At 45.1% G+C, this 13,089-nt stretch overlaps 1 protein-coding gene across 1 annotated transcript; it reads left to right on the top strand.

Annotated features, from left to right (window-relative positions):
- The first annotated feature begins 70 nt into the window (after positions 1-70).
- On the top strand, positions 71-10,898 carry NFKBIB (NFKB inhibitor beta). The gene is made up of 6 exons (XM_029619356.1): positions 71-779; positions 3,542-3,647; positions 5,985-6,216; positions 6,387-6,475; positions 8,355-8,588; positions 8,937-10,898. Exons 1-6 carry the CDS (start codon positions 385-387, stop codon positions 8,982-8,984), a joined length of 1,104 nt encoding a protein of 367 aa, XP_029475216.1. The 5' UTR covers positions 71-384; the 3' UTR covers positions 8,985-10,898.
- The last annotated feature ends 2,191 nt before the right edge of the window (positions 10,899-13,089 follow it).

Raw genomic sequence — 13,089 nt, 5'->3', positions numbered from 1 at the left:
TCTCGCGATACCAATTCTTGCCTCCGCACCCACCAACAAAACCCCGCGTGATTGGTTGATGGAACAGAACGTGACCTGATTGGCTGCTGTGGGTGGGAATTCCCGTGTTGCAAAAAGTCTCCAGTTCTGTGGCGTCTAGTAAACAAGAGGCGGTGGAGAAGAGGAAAAGAGAGACTCGCTCCTTGCGGGAAAGAGAGAGCGGAGAGGCCCGGAACTGGAAGGGAAAGAAAGAGGGGAGAGGAGAGGCCTGGAACTCTAAGGGAGGGAAAAAGGGGAGAGGAGAGGCCCGAGCTCCGGCAGGGGAGAACCGATGGTCGGCATTTGTGCAGCCTCTCCGCGTGTCGCTCCTTTCTTGCCCCCTGCCATTGCTTGGCGGTTCTGGTCATGGCACAGCGTGCCGTCCCCGCTCACAGCCCCACGCGAAAGGCCCTGCTGAGCCATGGACCCTGGGGCAAGGCGCCGGAGTCGGGCGAGGAATGGTGCGACAGTGGACTGGGCTCCTTGGGGGATGGACAGCTGTGGTCGCTGCAGCCGGATGAAGAGGAGGCGGAGGTGGAGAAAGAATCCGGGGTCCAGTCGTGCGGCAGCCCCGGGCCCTTGGATCAGACCCAGCCTGGGAGCTCGGAGCCTGAGCGGCTGGACTCTGCTTTGGGAGACTCTTTACAGGAGGATGAGGCTGCAGGGCTGAGTCAGGAGGTGGGAGCCCTGCGCCTGCAGGAGGATTCCCTCCAACCGTGGCTCCACGACATTTTGGCATTCGTTACAGAGGACGGGGACACGTAAGTAAGAGTCACTGGCATAGAAGCACTGAAATATTGTAATGAGTTAAAATCCATAAATATGTCTCTTTCCCCACCACACACAAACACTGATACCCAGTAGTGACTTCACTAATCCCAGAGCATTGATTCTTGCCCGAGAACAACCCCGTTTACCCTGAGACATCACTAACTTCTGGTAGTTGCTGCCACTGCCCTGCTCAGTTACACAAAGATAACCACCCCCGATTTAAAACTTGGAGAGAGCCTGAAGAAGCTTGAGTTCTATTATCTTTTGCTGATATATATGTCACACACAATACCACATAGCACCCGCCCTAAACTTCAATTCTATAAGCTGACTTCTGGAATTGTTTAGCCCAAGCATAGACTCTATTGTAGTCTGTCTACTTGCTCTTCTTCCCAAGGATAATGGAATAAACGGATGGTATTTTCCCTGATTGCAGGAACCAAAGCAGCATATTTACCAGAGGCAGTCTCTGTCAAGCAAATCCGATGACTTGGATAACTAGAGAATTAGATCAAGGGCAAGTGTCAGAAATGGTTTTCTTGGATTTCAGCAAACTTTTGAAATTCTTACCTAAGGCTCATAAATAAATTGACCAGCCTTGGGGTGAACCCTAATGTGGTGGACTGGCATAGAACCTGATTGAGTGATAGAAAGTAATAGTATATGGAATTGTCTCTGAGCAAAGAAAGGTGAAGAGTGGAATACCCCAGGATCAGTTCTGGGGCTTGGGCTGTTCAATGTCTTTGTGAGCAGTATTGTGGAGGGGCCAGGAATACAAGGCTGTCTTTTTGCTGGTAATATTAAGGTCTGTAATAGAATGGATACTCTTGAGGGAGCAGATAGAATGATCTAAAAAAGTTTGAGAAGTGGTTGAGTGGCTGTTAAGATTTAATACAAAAAGTGCAGTATTATGTATTTGGGGTGCAGTAATCCAAGGGAGCAGTACACAGTAAAGGGTGAGATACTGTTGGACACCTCCGAGGAGAAAGACATTGGGATGATCTTGTCTGATCTCAAGGTAATGAAGCAGTTTGATCAGGCGGTAGCCAGAGAGAGAGAGAGATGCTAGGGTGCATAGGGGTGGCATAACCAGAAAGAAAGGCAATAATGCCTCTATAGGTTGTTGGTGAGACCTCAACTAGAATATACGTCCACTTATGGAGGCCAATGCTCTGGAAGGATATAGATAGACTGGAGGCAGTTCAGAGGAAACCAATTCAAATGGTGCAGGATCAACAAGCCTCAAGGTATTTTAATATATATACCTGAGAGGAGAGATGGGGGGAGGGCTAGTGAAATGGTACAAACATTCAGATACTTTAAATATATTTAAGTACAAGAAGCAAACTTTTCCAGAGGAAAGCATTGCTTTAGAACAGGGTTGGACAATTCTGGTCCTTGAGGCCACAAACCAGTCGAGTTTTCAGAATATCCTTAATGAATATGCATGGAGAGAGATGCATGCATACTGCCTCAGTTGTATGCAAATCGCTTCCATGCATATTCAGGGACCGGAATTGCCCACCCCACTCTAGGACAAGAGATCATTATATGGGGAAAGTCAGCCTCCGTAACAACACTGGAAAATATTTCTTCACAAAAATGGGTGATGGATGCATGAAACAGCCACCCAGTGGAGGTGATGGAGATAAAAACAATAACTGAATTCAAGAAAGCCTGGGGAAAATACAGAAGATCACTATTTGGGAAGAAGTTAGGGGAAAGCCAGAGATCAACTGGGGTCTGTGGTGCTGCAACAGGAAGATTGAGCAGACCAGATGGCCTCACGGTTTTTATTTTCCATTCTATTCTGTTTCTGTTACTCATATTGTGAACACACTAAATTACCAATGGGTTCCTATCATATTGCCTGAGAAAATATCTGCCCACCCATGAAAGCCAGAGCTTTTCTCTCTAAATAAAAGAAGTGACAGCTTACCTCTTGTCTTGATTCTCTGTTGTCTCAGTGTTTCCAGCACTCTGCTTCCTTTTAATGTGTTCCTTGTCCAGCCTTTTTTTTTTTTTCCCTTAACATGGATCTGATACTTTTCACTTTAAAGTGCTATGGGGACAGTAAGCAGAAGTCTCCACAAATATCTTTAAAAGGGGCTCTGTCCAGCTTTAGCATTTGGTCTTAACAAAGAAAACCTGCTCCATTTCTTTCTGATATTCTCTTAGCCACAGCTTTTGAAAGAAATAGTTCTGTTTGCTTCTGTGAAATGTAGTAAGGGTCAGAGTTAGGATTTACACAGAGTATTAGATCTGAGATAATCGGGGAGAAAGCCTTGGAGTCTGCCTAGGTAAGCTCATTATTCTGGTACTAAAGTAAACTTAAGGGCTAAGAATAGTTTCAGCAAGTCTATTGTCTGGGACTGAATGTGGGGAAGGAAATACTGGAGGAGGAGCTGGAACACAACTTGAAGATTGTCCTCCTTTTATATTGTTTAGAAAAGAGACAATAGCCCATTATCAAATAGCTCTCATGTCATTGATCAGCCTTTGGGACCTGGTCCAGTTTTGGTGTCAGAACTCTTTAGGGTGCTTAATGCTCACAGCCTTTGGAAGGAATTAAATCCTTGGACATAAACCACTCTCCGACCTGCACTTTGTTCTCATGGGAGGAAAGAGGTTTGCTTTGCTGATGTGCAATACCAGATGTGCCGTAAGTACATGTGGTATTGCAAATTGATATTGTGTGTCTGGGTGTGGTCTCCTGTGGAACCAGGTCTTCATTTCTCTCTTCTTGTTCCAGAGCACTTCACCTGGCTGTGATCCATCAGCATGAAGCCTTCCTGGGAACTCTTCTCCAGTTTACAGAAAACACAGAATTCCTGGACCTGCAGAATGACCTGGGGCAGGTCAGAATTCAATTTGAAGCCATTTTATCTGCACTGTGCAGGCTGGTTACTTTTTTTTTTTTTTCTCAAAATCTGGAGAGGATTCTTTTCTTGTTTCTCCTGTTTGGTCCTCTAATTATAATTATCTCGCATAATTTGCACCGAGTGACTTCAGTAAGAAAATAGCTAAGGAGCAGCAGTATCCACAGCCTCCAAATGCTATGAATTAAAAAAGAGAATACTTTCTTCTGTCAAGATGTTTAGAAAAACTGTTGCATTCTTGCCTCTAGCTCTCGGATTTTATTCCTCCTTCTCAAAACATAGGCCATATGATCTTTTTATGCTGTCAAGTTTCTATCTAATCTGCCCATCCACGCCAACTGCTCAGCTCCACAATCCCTACCACTCCTTCAGAGATCCCCTGCGCTTGTCCCATACTTGCTTGAATTCAAATAACGGCTTTGTCTCCACCACCTCTACTGGGAGTCTGTTCCATGCATCCATCATTGTTTTTCTATAAAGAAATATTTCCTTATATCAGGGGAAGACAACCCCCAGTCCTGGAGATGCACAAACAGGTCTGGTTTTCAGGACATCTACATTGAATATGCATGAATATATTCACATTCAGTGGAGGCATTGCATAGAAATGTACCTCATGCATATTCATCGTGGATATCCTGAAAACCAAACCTCCACTCCAGGACCGGAGTTGCTTTTCCCTGTCTTAGATTAGTCCCAAGTCCACTCTCTTTCACCTTCATTCCCTGACTCCTTGTTCTAGAGCCTCCATTCCATTAAGAGGCCTACCTTGGATGTATTTACATATCTTTCATTTCTCCTCTCTCTCTCTCTCTCTCCTTTCCTTTAGGTCAGGGGATATCAACCCAGCCCTCAGAACACATCTAGCTACTCAGGTTTTCAGGATCTCCACAATGAATATGCATGAGAGAGATCTGCGCACAATGGAGGCAGGGCATGCAAATCTCTCTCATGCATATTCATTGTGGGCTTCCTGAAAACCTGACTGGGTTGAGAACCCCTGCTCTAGGTTATTCATGATTAAAGATTTACGTCTGTCCCCATAAGCTGTAAGTGAAGCCATCCTCTGGACCAGCTGGATCCAGTTTATCTTTTGGAAAGTGCACAGTTTACAGTTTTTTCCAAATGAGGTCTCACCAGGGACTTATAAGGAGGCAATATCACTGTTTTCTCCTAATCATTCCTCTCCTTTAGCTTTGGCTTTTGCCTTATCCATTATCTGACTGCCTCAAGAACATCAGATACATTTACACCCCTCTCCTCCCAGCAATAGAAAAATTTCACGTTCTATACTATATTCATCTTGTAGATTTTTGCAGCTTGAATGCATAACCCTGAATTTTTTAGCATTCTCTTAGCTGCCAGTCTCTAAACCAGTCCTCGAACGTTACTAGATCCCTCCTTGTGTTTTTCATACTTTGCTGGGTGTTTACCCTATTGCAGATTTTGGTAGCTACAAAAAGACAAACCTTCCTCAATAGTCCTTTTGCTTATGAAAACATTGACAAAAAAATGGTTCAAGGACTGATCCCTGCTGCGTATTGCTAGTGACACTCGCCTCCTCAGCATGAACTCCATTTACCACTACTCATTGTTGCCTCCCACTCACCAGTTTCTAATGCAGTCAATCGCTTTAGGGGTCCGTGCCAAGGGCACTTGGTTTATTTACAAGTCACCTATGTGGAACCGTGTCAAAGGCCTTACTGAAAGTATGCTACATCTTGTGTTCACCCTTGTTTCAACCCTCTGGTCACCCAGTCAAAGAAATAGACTAGATTTATCTGACAGGACCTACCTCGGGTAAAGCCAAGCTGCCTCAGATCTTGTACGACCTTGGATTCCAGACACTGCACTATTTCCCATTGATAGGGCTGAATTAGCCATGCTGTCATGGGGAACTGTCCTTCAGGGCCCAGCAGGCAAAGGTTCAGTAGTAGAATACAGAGCTTTGCTCTGTGTGGTTGCGCATGCCTTCCTGCGCAGCAGAAGATAGTCTCTTCTTTCCGCGTGTGGGATCACACGCCGGGCTTCGTGTTCTCCTCAGACTTGACAACTCCCGAGGCCCTCCGGGTTTAAGAAATGTAATTGCGGAATACCCCCCCCCCCCCCTTACTTTCACTTTTGTGAAAGGAATCTGAACATCCCTGTCGCTGAGTCTCGGATTAAAATATTGAATTGAAAACCAGGTGACAAATATTAAAGCCCTTAGTTAAATAAAGCCTCTTGTTGTTTCTGTTCTCCCCCCCTGATCCACGGAATGGATTTTCTTTGCCCAGTTCTCCTTTCACTTTCTTTGTGTTTCTTTTCTTTCTGCAGACGGCCTTGCACATTGCTGTCATTATTGGACTCCCGACCTTCGTTGAAAAGCTGCTTGTGGCTGGTGCCAATCCCTGCATCCAGGAGAAGAATGGCAACACTGCGCTACACGTGGCGTGCAAGGAAGGGCAATATGCCTGTGCCCAGACCCTCCTTTCTTCAGCAGAGCTCTGCGAACATGCACTAAATGCCAGCGAGATCCAGGAACAGCTAGACAGCACCAATTATGACAGTAAGCAGCTTTTTGGTCTATGTCAAACCCATACTTAACCTGTAAAGGAAAGATGGAAAAGAACAGATGGCCTGATAAGTTTGTTTTAAGTTCATGAGCTGGCAACAAGAGAAAAATAAAGGTCTGTCTGCAAGTGAAATGCCTCATTCATGTCACACCTCTTTCCATAGGTTACACAGCTTTGCACATTGCCGTCATCAGGAAAGATCTGCAGATGCTCAAACTCCTGCTGGCATCTGGAGCCAATGTTAACAAACAGGTTAGTACTGATGGGGCTGGAGAGCAGGGCAGAGTGCACCCGAACAGGTAGACCAAAGTCATCTGGGTAGTATTAGAAAGGTAACATGCAATGACTGGGATGCTCTCCCCTCCTAGGACCTGTGAAATCTGTCTCTGCAGCATCCTCTCCCAGCCTGGGAAGCAGAAACTTGGACCAGGAATGGAACCTGGATCCTCGTATGGCTTTGCACAGTGCTTGACAGTTAAGTCGCCATACGAGGATCCAGGTTCCATTCCTGGTCCAAGTTTCTGCTTCCCAGGCTGGGAGAGGATGCTGCAGAGACAGATTTCACAGGTCCTAGGAGGGGAGAGCATCCCAGTCATTGCACGAGGGATGTTTAATGGTTAGACTTGGGTCCATGTTAGGCAGGATCTGGAGGGAGCTGCAGTTTGTGGACCCTGGTTGTCGCTGTGATGAATGAATTGCATTGGGAGTGGGGTATAAAAATAAGAGAAACCTTCCTAAGTAGTTTTGGATGGCCAATATAGCCCCGATTTGTTTAAAAAGGGCTCATGGGTGATCTGGGAAACTATAGACAGGTGAGTTTGACTTCAGTGCCAGGAAAAAATAGTGGAAACTATTCTAAAGAACAAAATCACAGAACATATAGAAAGACATATATTTTAATGGGATCTAGCCAGCATGGAGTTACACAAGGGAAATCTTGCCTCGCCAGTCTGCCTCGCTTTTTGAAGGGGTTCATAAATATGTGGAGAATGGTGAGCCAGTGGATGCAGTGTATTTGGATTTTCAGAAGTCATTTACTGAAGTCCCTCATGAGAGGCTTCTAAGAAAACTAAAAACTCAAGGGATAGGAGGCGATGTCCTTTCGTGGATTACAAACTGGTTAAAAGATAGGAAGCAGAGTGTAGGACTAAATAGTCTTCTCGGTGGAAAAGGGGTAAACAGTGGAGTGCCTCAGGGATCTGTACTGGGACTTGTGCTTTTTAGTATATTTATAAATAATCTGGAAAGGGGAACAATGAGTGAAGTTATCAGATTTGCAGATGATACAAAATTATAAGTTGTTAAATCACAAGCTGGTTGTGAAAAAGTGCAGGAGGATCTTGGCATTTAAATGGCAGATCGAAATTCAATGTGGATAAGTGTAAAGTGATGTACGTGGGGAAAAGTAACCCACATTGTAGTTTCATAATATTAAGTTCCATATTAGGAGTTACCATTCAGGAAAAGGACCTGGGCATCATATTGGACAATACTTTGAAATCTTCAGTTCACTGTGCCGTGGCTGTCAAAAAACCAAAAAAAACAAACAGAATATTAGTAAAGGATTGGAGAATAAAACGGCCAGTGTTATAATGCCTCTGTATCATTCCATAATGAGGCCACATTTTAGAATATTGGTGCAATTCTGGTCTCTGCATCTCAAAAAGAATATAGTTACATTGGATAAGAAGGGTGAGCAAAATGATAAAGGGGATGGAACAGCTCCTCTGTGAGGAAAGGCTAAAGAGGTTAGGGCTGTTCAGCTTGGAGAAGAGACGGCTGAGGGGGGATATGATCGAGGTTTTTAAAATCATGAGAGGTCTAGAACGGGTAAATGTGAAACTATTAGCCAAGTACACTTAATAAATAGCCACTACTTATCACTGCAGGATAGCAGCAAGGGATCTCTTTGTAGTTTGGGGGTCTTGTGATTTGGCCACTGTTAGAAACAGGATGCTGGACTTGATGGACCCTCAGCCTGACCCAGTGTGGTACGTTCTTATGGACTCTGAAGGCTTATGGTGGCAGATGGCGGCCCTGGTTCTGATTTGAACTGGAAACTCTTGGGGGCAGAGACATGAAGAAATTGTTTTGTGGACCCAGCTAATATCTCTGTCTACTTTTTGAGCAGGAGCTGAGCTGTGGTCGCAGTCCTCTCCACTTGGCGGTGGAGTCGCAGGTCCCTGAGGCGGTGAAATGTTTGCTGCTGGCAGGTGCAGACACGAGTTCCAGGATGTATGCTGGATACACACCAATCTACAGCGCCTCCTACCGACCTGAACAAAAGATCCTGCAGTTGCTGCGGGATTTTGGGTCCGAGGAACCTGACTGGGAGTCTGAGGAAAGCTTGGATATAGGCACTGATGTAAGGAATTCAGTCCTAGTTTTCTCTCAGCTTCTTTGTTGACAGTCGTTTGAATGATCAAAGATGTGTTTGACCCTGGTAATGGGGTTAATGGAAAGGCTGATGAAGCAGATGGTGAGGGGCCTGTGCGATGCCTTCTGTGCTTTCTTTGGCACGTTTTGACCTGTGTAGATGGCAGAGGAGAGAGGCCTTGGCCCCTTTGGGGTTTTATTTCCAGTCCAAAGGGAGCCCTAACAGGGTGGAAAGAAATAAAACGATGCCCTTGTGAAAGCAGGGTATGCTGTATCCAGTTTTGTATGCTTGGGTTTTTAAGAACGTTAATATGTTGGTTGATTTCTTCGGTTTCAGGAGGAGTACGATGACATTGTGATCAACACTGTGCGATGTGAGCACTGAAGAGCATCTAGCGTTACAGCCCCCTCGTCACGACCAGTAGGATTTCACCTAGAACAGGCCTTGTCAGTTCTGCAAGGGTTTCAGTCCTCTCCAATGCCAGCGTGAGCTGCTAGCCCCTGCCACCAGGATGCCATTGTCTCAGTAGTGAACGGTCTCTGTTCCTTCATAAGTCCTTACCTAGAATACCTGCTGTGTAAGCAAAAATCATGGCTTGTGCCTCTCTCGGTTTGGAATATTGCTCAACTCAAGTTACAACCAAGGGTGACACTGACCTCATTCTCTATATCTGTATAATTTTGACCTTGGCAGTGAGAGTTAACCAGTTTAGAAAGATGTACTTCAGTTTGAAATATACAGGAAGCTCCAAATGCGTGTTTTTTTTTTAATGGTTGGTGTTAGATGAAGAGTGAATGTTGTTGCAAGCACCTTCATTTTCAAGTGTTAGTGCATCTGGTAAAGGAGACAAGGTTTGCAGGAGTGGAATGGTTGGCTTTGAGGGAGGGCAGTACGTATACTGAATGTTAATGAGTTGTGCGCTGGATGATGTGACGAGGAAGAGGTGTGTGCTGGTGGGTGGAATAAATGCGGCAGATTGGCAGAGATGTGGATGAATGGTTTATAGGTTGTACTGTGTTGGATCTCTGTGCCTCATTGCTCTACAGTGTCCTGTGCTTGTTCCCGCTTTTGATTACTGCTGGTCTTGCCATTCGGGCCTGGAGGTGTTAACATCTGCACTCATTATGTGACCATTTCTTCCTTTGACATGCAGCATCTACATTTCTTCTTGGGGTTTTATTCCTGCTCTCTTCTCTGATTGTCGATTCCTTTTTCTCGCACCCCTCGTTTCTGACATGGATTGCCACTCTCTATTCCGTGCATTCTGTAAACCCCCCCCCCCCCCCCGTTACTGTTCTATAGGCACATGCTCTTACTGGCCTGCCCTCCACCCCCATGGGTCTGCGCTACGCCTCCTGTACGGTGACAGATGAAGGAACGGCCATGGTCTCCCTACAATGTGTTCCTCACCTGGCATAGGAAAGCTTCACTAGGCACCTGCTAGCCCAGCTCTGCAGGTTTTTCACTTTTCTTTCCCCCTGTCTCTACATGAGACCACTGCCCTTCCTTTCAGGAAGGAACTCCACGTAGCACTGTCCGTTCCTCGCTATAGCACAGAGATTGGCTTTCCCAAGGCTCCGTAGTCCATGGCTTTCCACAGATACAGCAGGTCAGACAAATATGTTGTACTGAAGACTGCGCCCCAATGAATGACAAAAGGTTAAATAAAGTAGATGGAGGCTTAGCACCATGTAGATAAGGAATGTGAAACTTTGATTTGGTGTATGCTTAGGAGCCTCTGTCCTGAACTGTTACTGTGTCGTCATGTTGTGACCGTATTGGGATTCTAGTCCTGTGCAAGCAGTGAGAGCTGAAGGGGGGTAACAGGAATGCTTTGGTAGCCTGAGGTAATTCCTTTAAACACACAGAAATTGCTCCTCCCAGCTTTGTTGCACATCCTGAAAAAGCTTGCACTCTGGAATTACTTTTTTGCAGGTAAATGGTTACAATGGGAATAGATTCCTCTATGTGACTGCTAATGGCCTGCTGATAAGAAAAGCTTTTGTTTGAGAGGGAAAGAAAGTCTGTTCGGTCTTCTAGAAGTAGGACGGAAAATACATATTTGTAAGTTGTGGGTTTTGTTTTTTTTAAACAACCTCTGGCAGCCTTTTTTCTTGGTATGGAACTTATAGATCCTTAAAGAAGCAACTTCGCTGTAACTTACGGGATTTGTTGCATATTCTGCTATTGCTATCACATTGTATTTAATTTATATAGCTTCTTTAAACTGCTTTGCGATTCTGTATTACATCTGTTCTCTAAGATTCTGGCAATAAAATTTAATTAAATTGGAACTTAGATGAGCCTTGTGTGATTATTTGGTTTAAAAGGGACTCAAATGAATTTCATCTAGCCCAGCAGTTTCGGCTCCAGAGGATGAAATTGCAGTCTGATCTAGTGCCTCAGGAGTGAGATGTATGTGAGGTGTGAGACTGTGGAGGACCAAGAAGAGGCAATCTGTCAGCATGCGTGAAGGCAATGGCAACAGAAGATGCTAACCTGGTGTGGTGTGGAAGAGGCCAGCGACATGCACCAAAGAATGGGTGGCTTTATTTATTTATTTTTGTGCCACAGATGGTGTTCTTACACTTTACACTGAAGCACAGCTTTGGACCGTGGGCGAGTGGTGCCACCCTGTGGCGGAACAAGGAAATCAACGGAGACCTGAGCTTGAAACATCTAGAGCAAGGCTTCCCAAACGTAGTCAGTGTGACCTTTTTATAGCACTAGAAAATTCACATGACCCTAGAGGAGGACCAAAACAAATTATCAGGGCTGTGCCCCCCGCCTCCCCCTCCAATAATCACCACACTCACTCCCCATAGTGCAGCTGCTCTTTCAACCTTCTTTAGTCAATCTTTCTCAACCTTCACCCCCTCCAGCTGATAGCCTCTTACATCCCCCCCTCCCCCCAGCTCCTCTCACCTTCTCAGCCTTTTTTTTTTTTTCCAGCCCTTCTCGTGCAAGTTTTTGTAGCTGAGCCCTTTTCTCCCACCTGCCCAACTCCTCTCTCAGCCCCCCAGTTGATCTGCTTTCATTTCCCCATCTCACTCCCCAGAGTCAATCTTTCTTCAGTTGATCCAACCCTCAGACTTCTGCATCTGACCCTTCTCTAAATGGCTTTTGGCCAGAGTCAGCAGCAACATTTTCCTTTCTGTCCCAGACCAAAGGTGAATGACAACTGGTAAGAGGGAGAGAGAGTAGGTTGATGATGGGACATTTTTCTCTTGGGCCATCTCCACTGGCCCATACACACTTAAGGTAACAGAATGGATTAGAAGCCAAAAGATAGTCCAGTTTTGAGCTTTATTTGAATGGAGACGCAATCTTATATATGTGCCCAACTCAGGCCGAGTTTCGCCCCATGTAGGGGCTGCAACACATAAATAACAAAGCTCAAAACTGGACTACCTTTTGGCTTCTAATCCATTCTGTTACCCTAATGGCTTTCTTAGATAGCCTATCCTCCTGTTTTGTCGGTCCATACACACTTAAGGCCTCTCCTCAGGGCTGGTCCTAAGCCTGACGGTGATCTGCAAGTAGTCGCGTCACTAGTAATGAAGGTCAGCACAAGACTGATCTCTTCTTATGCAGGACTTCCTGTTACTACACAAGTTCATGTAAGGGTGGGGCCATTGCAGGTCCCGCGAGCACACGCCGGCTTACAGGCCCCATGCAGCCTTACTCTACAAAGATCGCTGCTTCAGGTGCTAGCCTGGGAGGCACTGGTGACCCCCAGCTGAAGGTTTTGTGACACCATTTGAGGTCTGCACCCCCACAGTTTGTTAAAGTCCAACAATAATGCACATGAAACTAATAACTAAGAAAAAACATTGCCAACAGCCTTTTATACTTATATCCCAGAGATATCCAACTTATTTAATACAAAGAATAAAGGACTCTCATACCACCCCTCGGTGACGGAGCGGTGATCTTTTGGCACTTTAGGACCAATTGGTTATAAGTGGCTGCTATCAGTAAAAGTACTGAATGCAATTGAAGCTCAGTTACTGATGGTCTTTTATTCTTTGTATTTAATAAGTTGGACATCTCTGGGATATAAGTATACAAGTTTGTTCACAATGATTTTCCCTATTTATTGATTATATATTTAAGCAGGGAAGAATAGCAGGTGAAGCTAAGGGGAGATGAGGAAAGAAATCAGGGAAGCAAAAGGTCAAGCAGAAGAAAGGCTTGCCAAAGAGGTAAAGTGAGGTGACAAAACATTTTTCAGATACATCAGGGAAAGGAGGAATGCCCGAAGTGCTATAGTGAAATTGAAAGGAGATGAGCAATGTGTGAAGAAATAATAGAAATATTAAACAAATACCTCAGTTCGGTGTTCACTAAAGAGGACTACGGAGAAGGACCATAGATGGGGATGGGGTAGACACAACTTACGTTTACAGAAGAGAATGTATGGGAAGAGCTAGGAACACTGAAAGTGGACAAGGTCATGGTGGGGCCTGAGGAGGTTCATCCCAGGATA

This window comes from Rhinatrema bivittatum, chromosome 11 (assembly GCF_901001135.1).
Source record: "Rhinatrema bivittatum chromosome 11, aRhiBiv1.1, whole genome shotgun sequence".
Taxonomy (NCBI): Eukaryota; Metazoa; Chordata; class Amphibia; order Gymnophiona; family Rhinatrematidae; genus Rhinatrema; species Rhinatrema bivittatum.
This window is presented reverse-complemented; position numbering and strand designations above follow the sequence as displayed.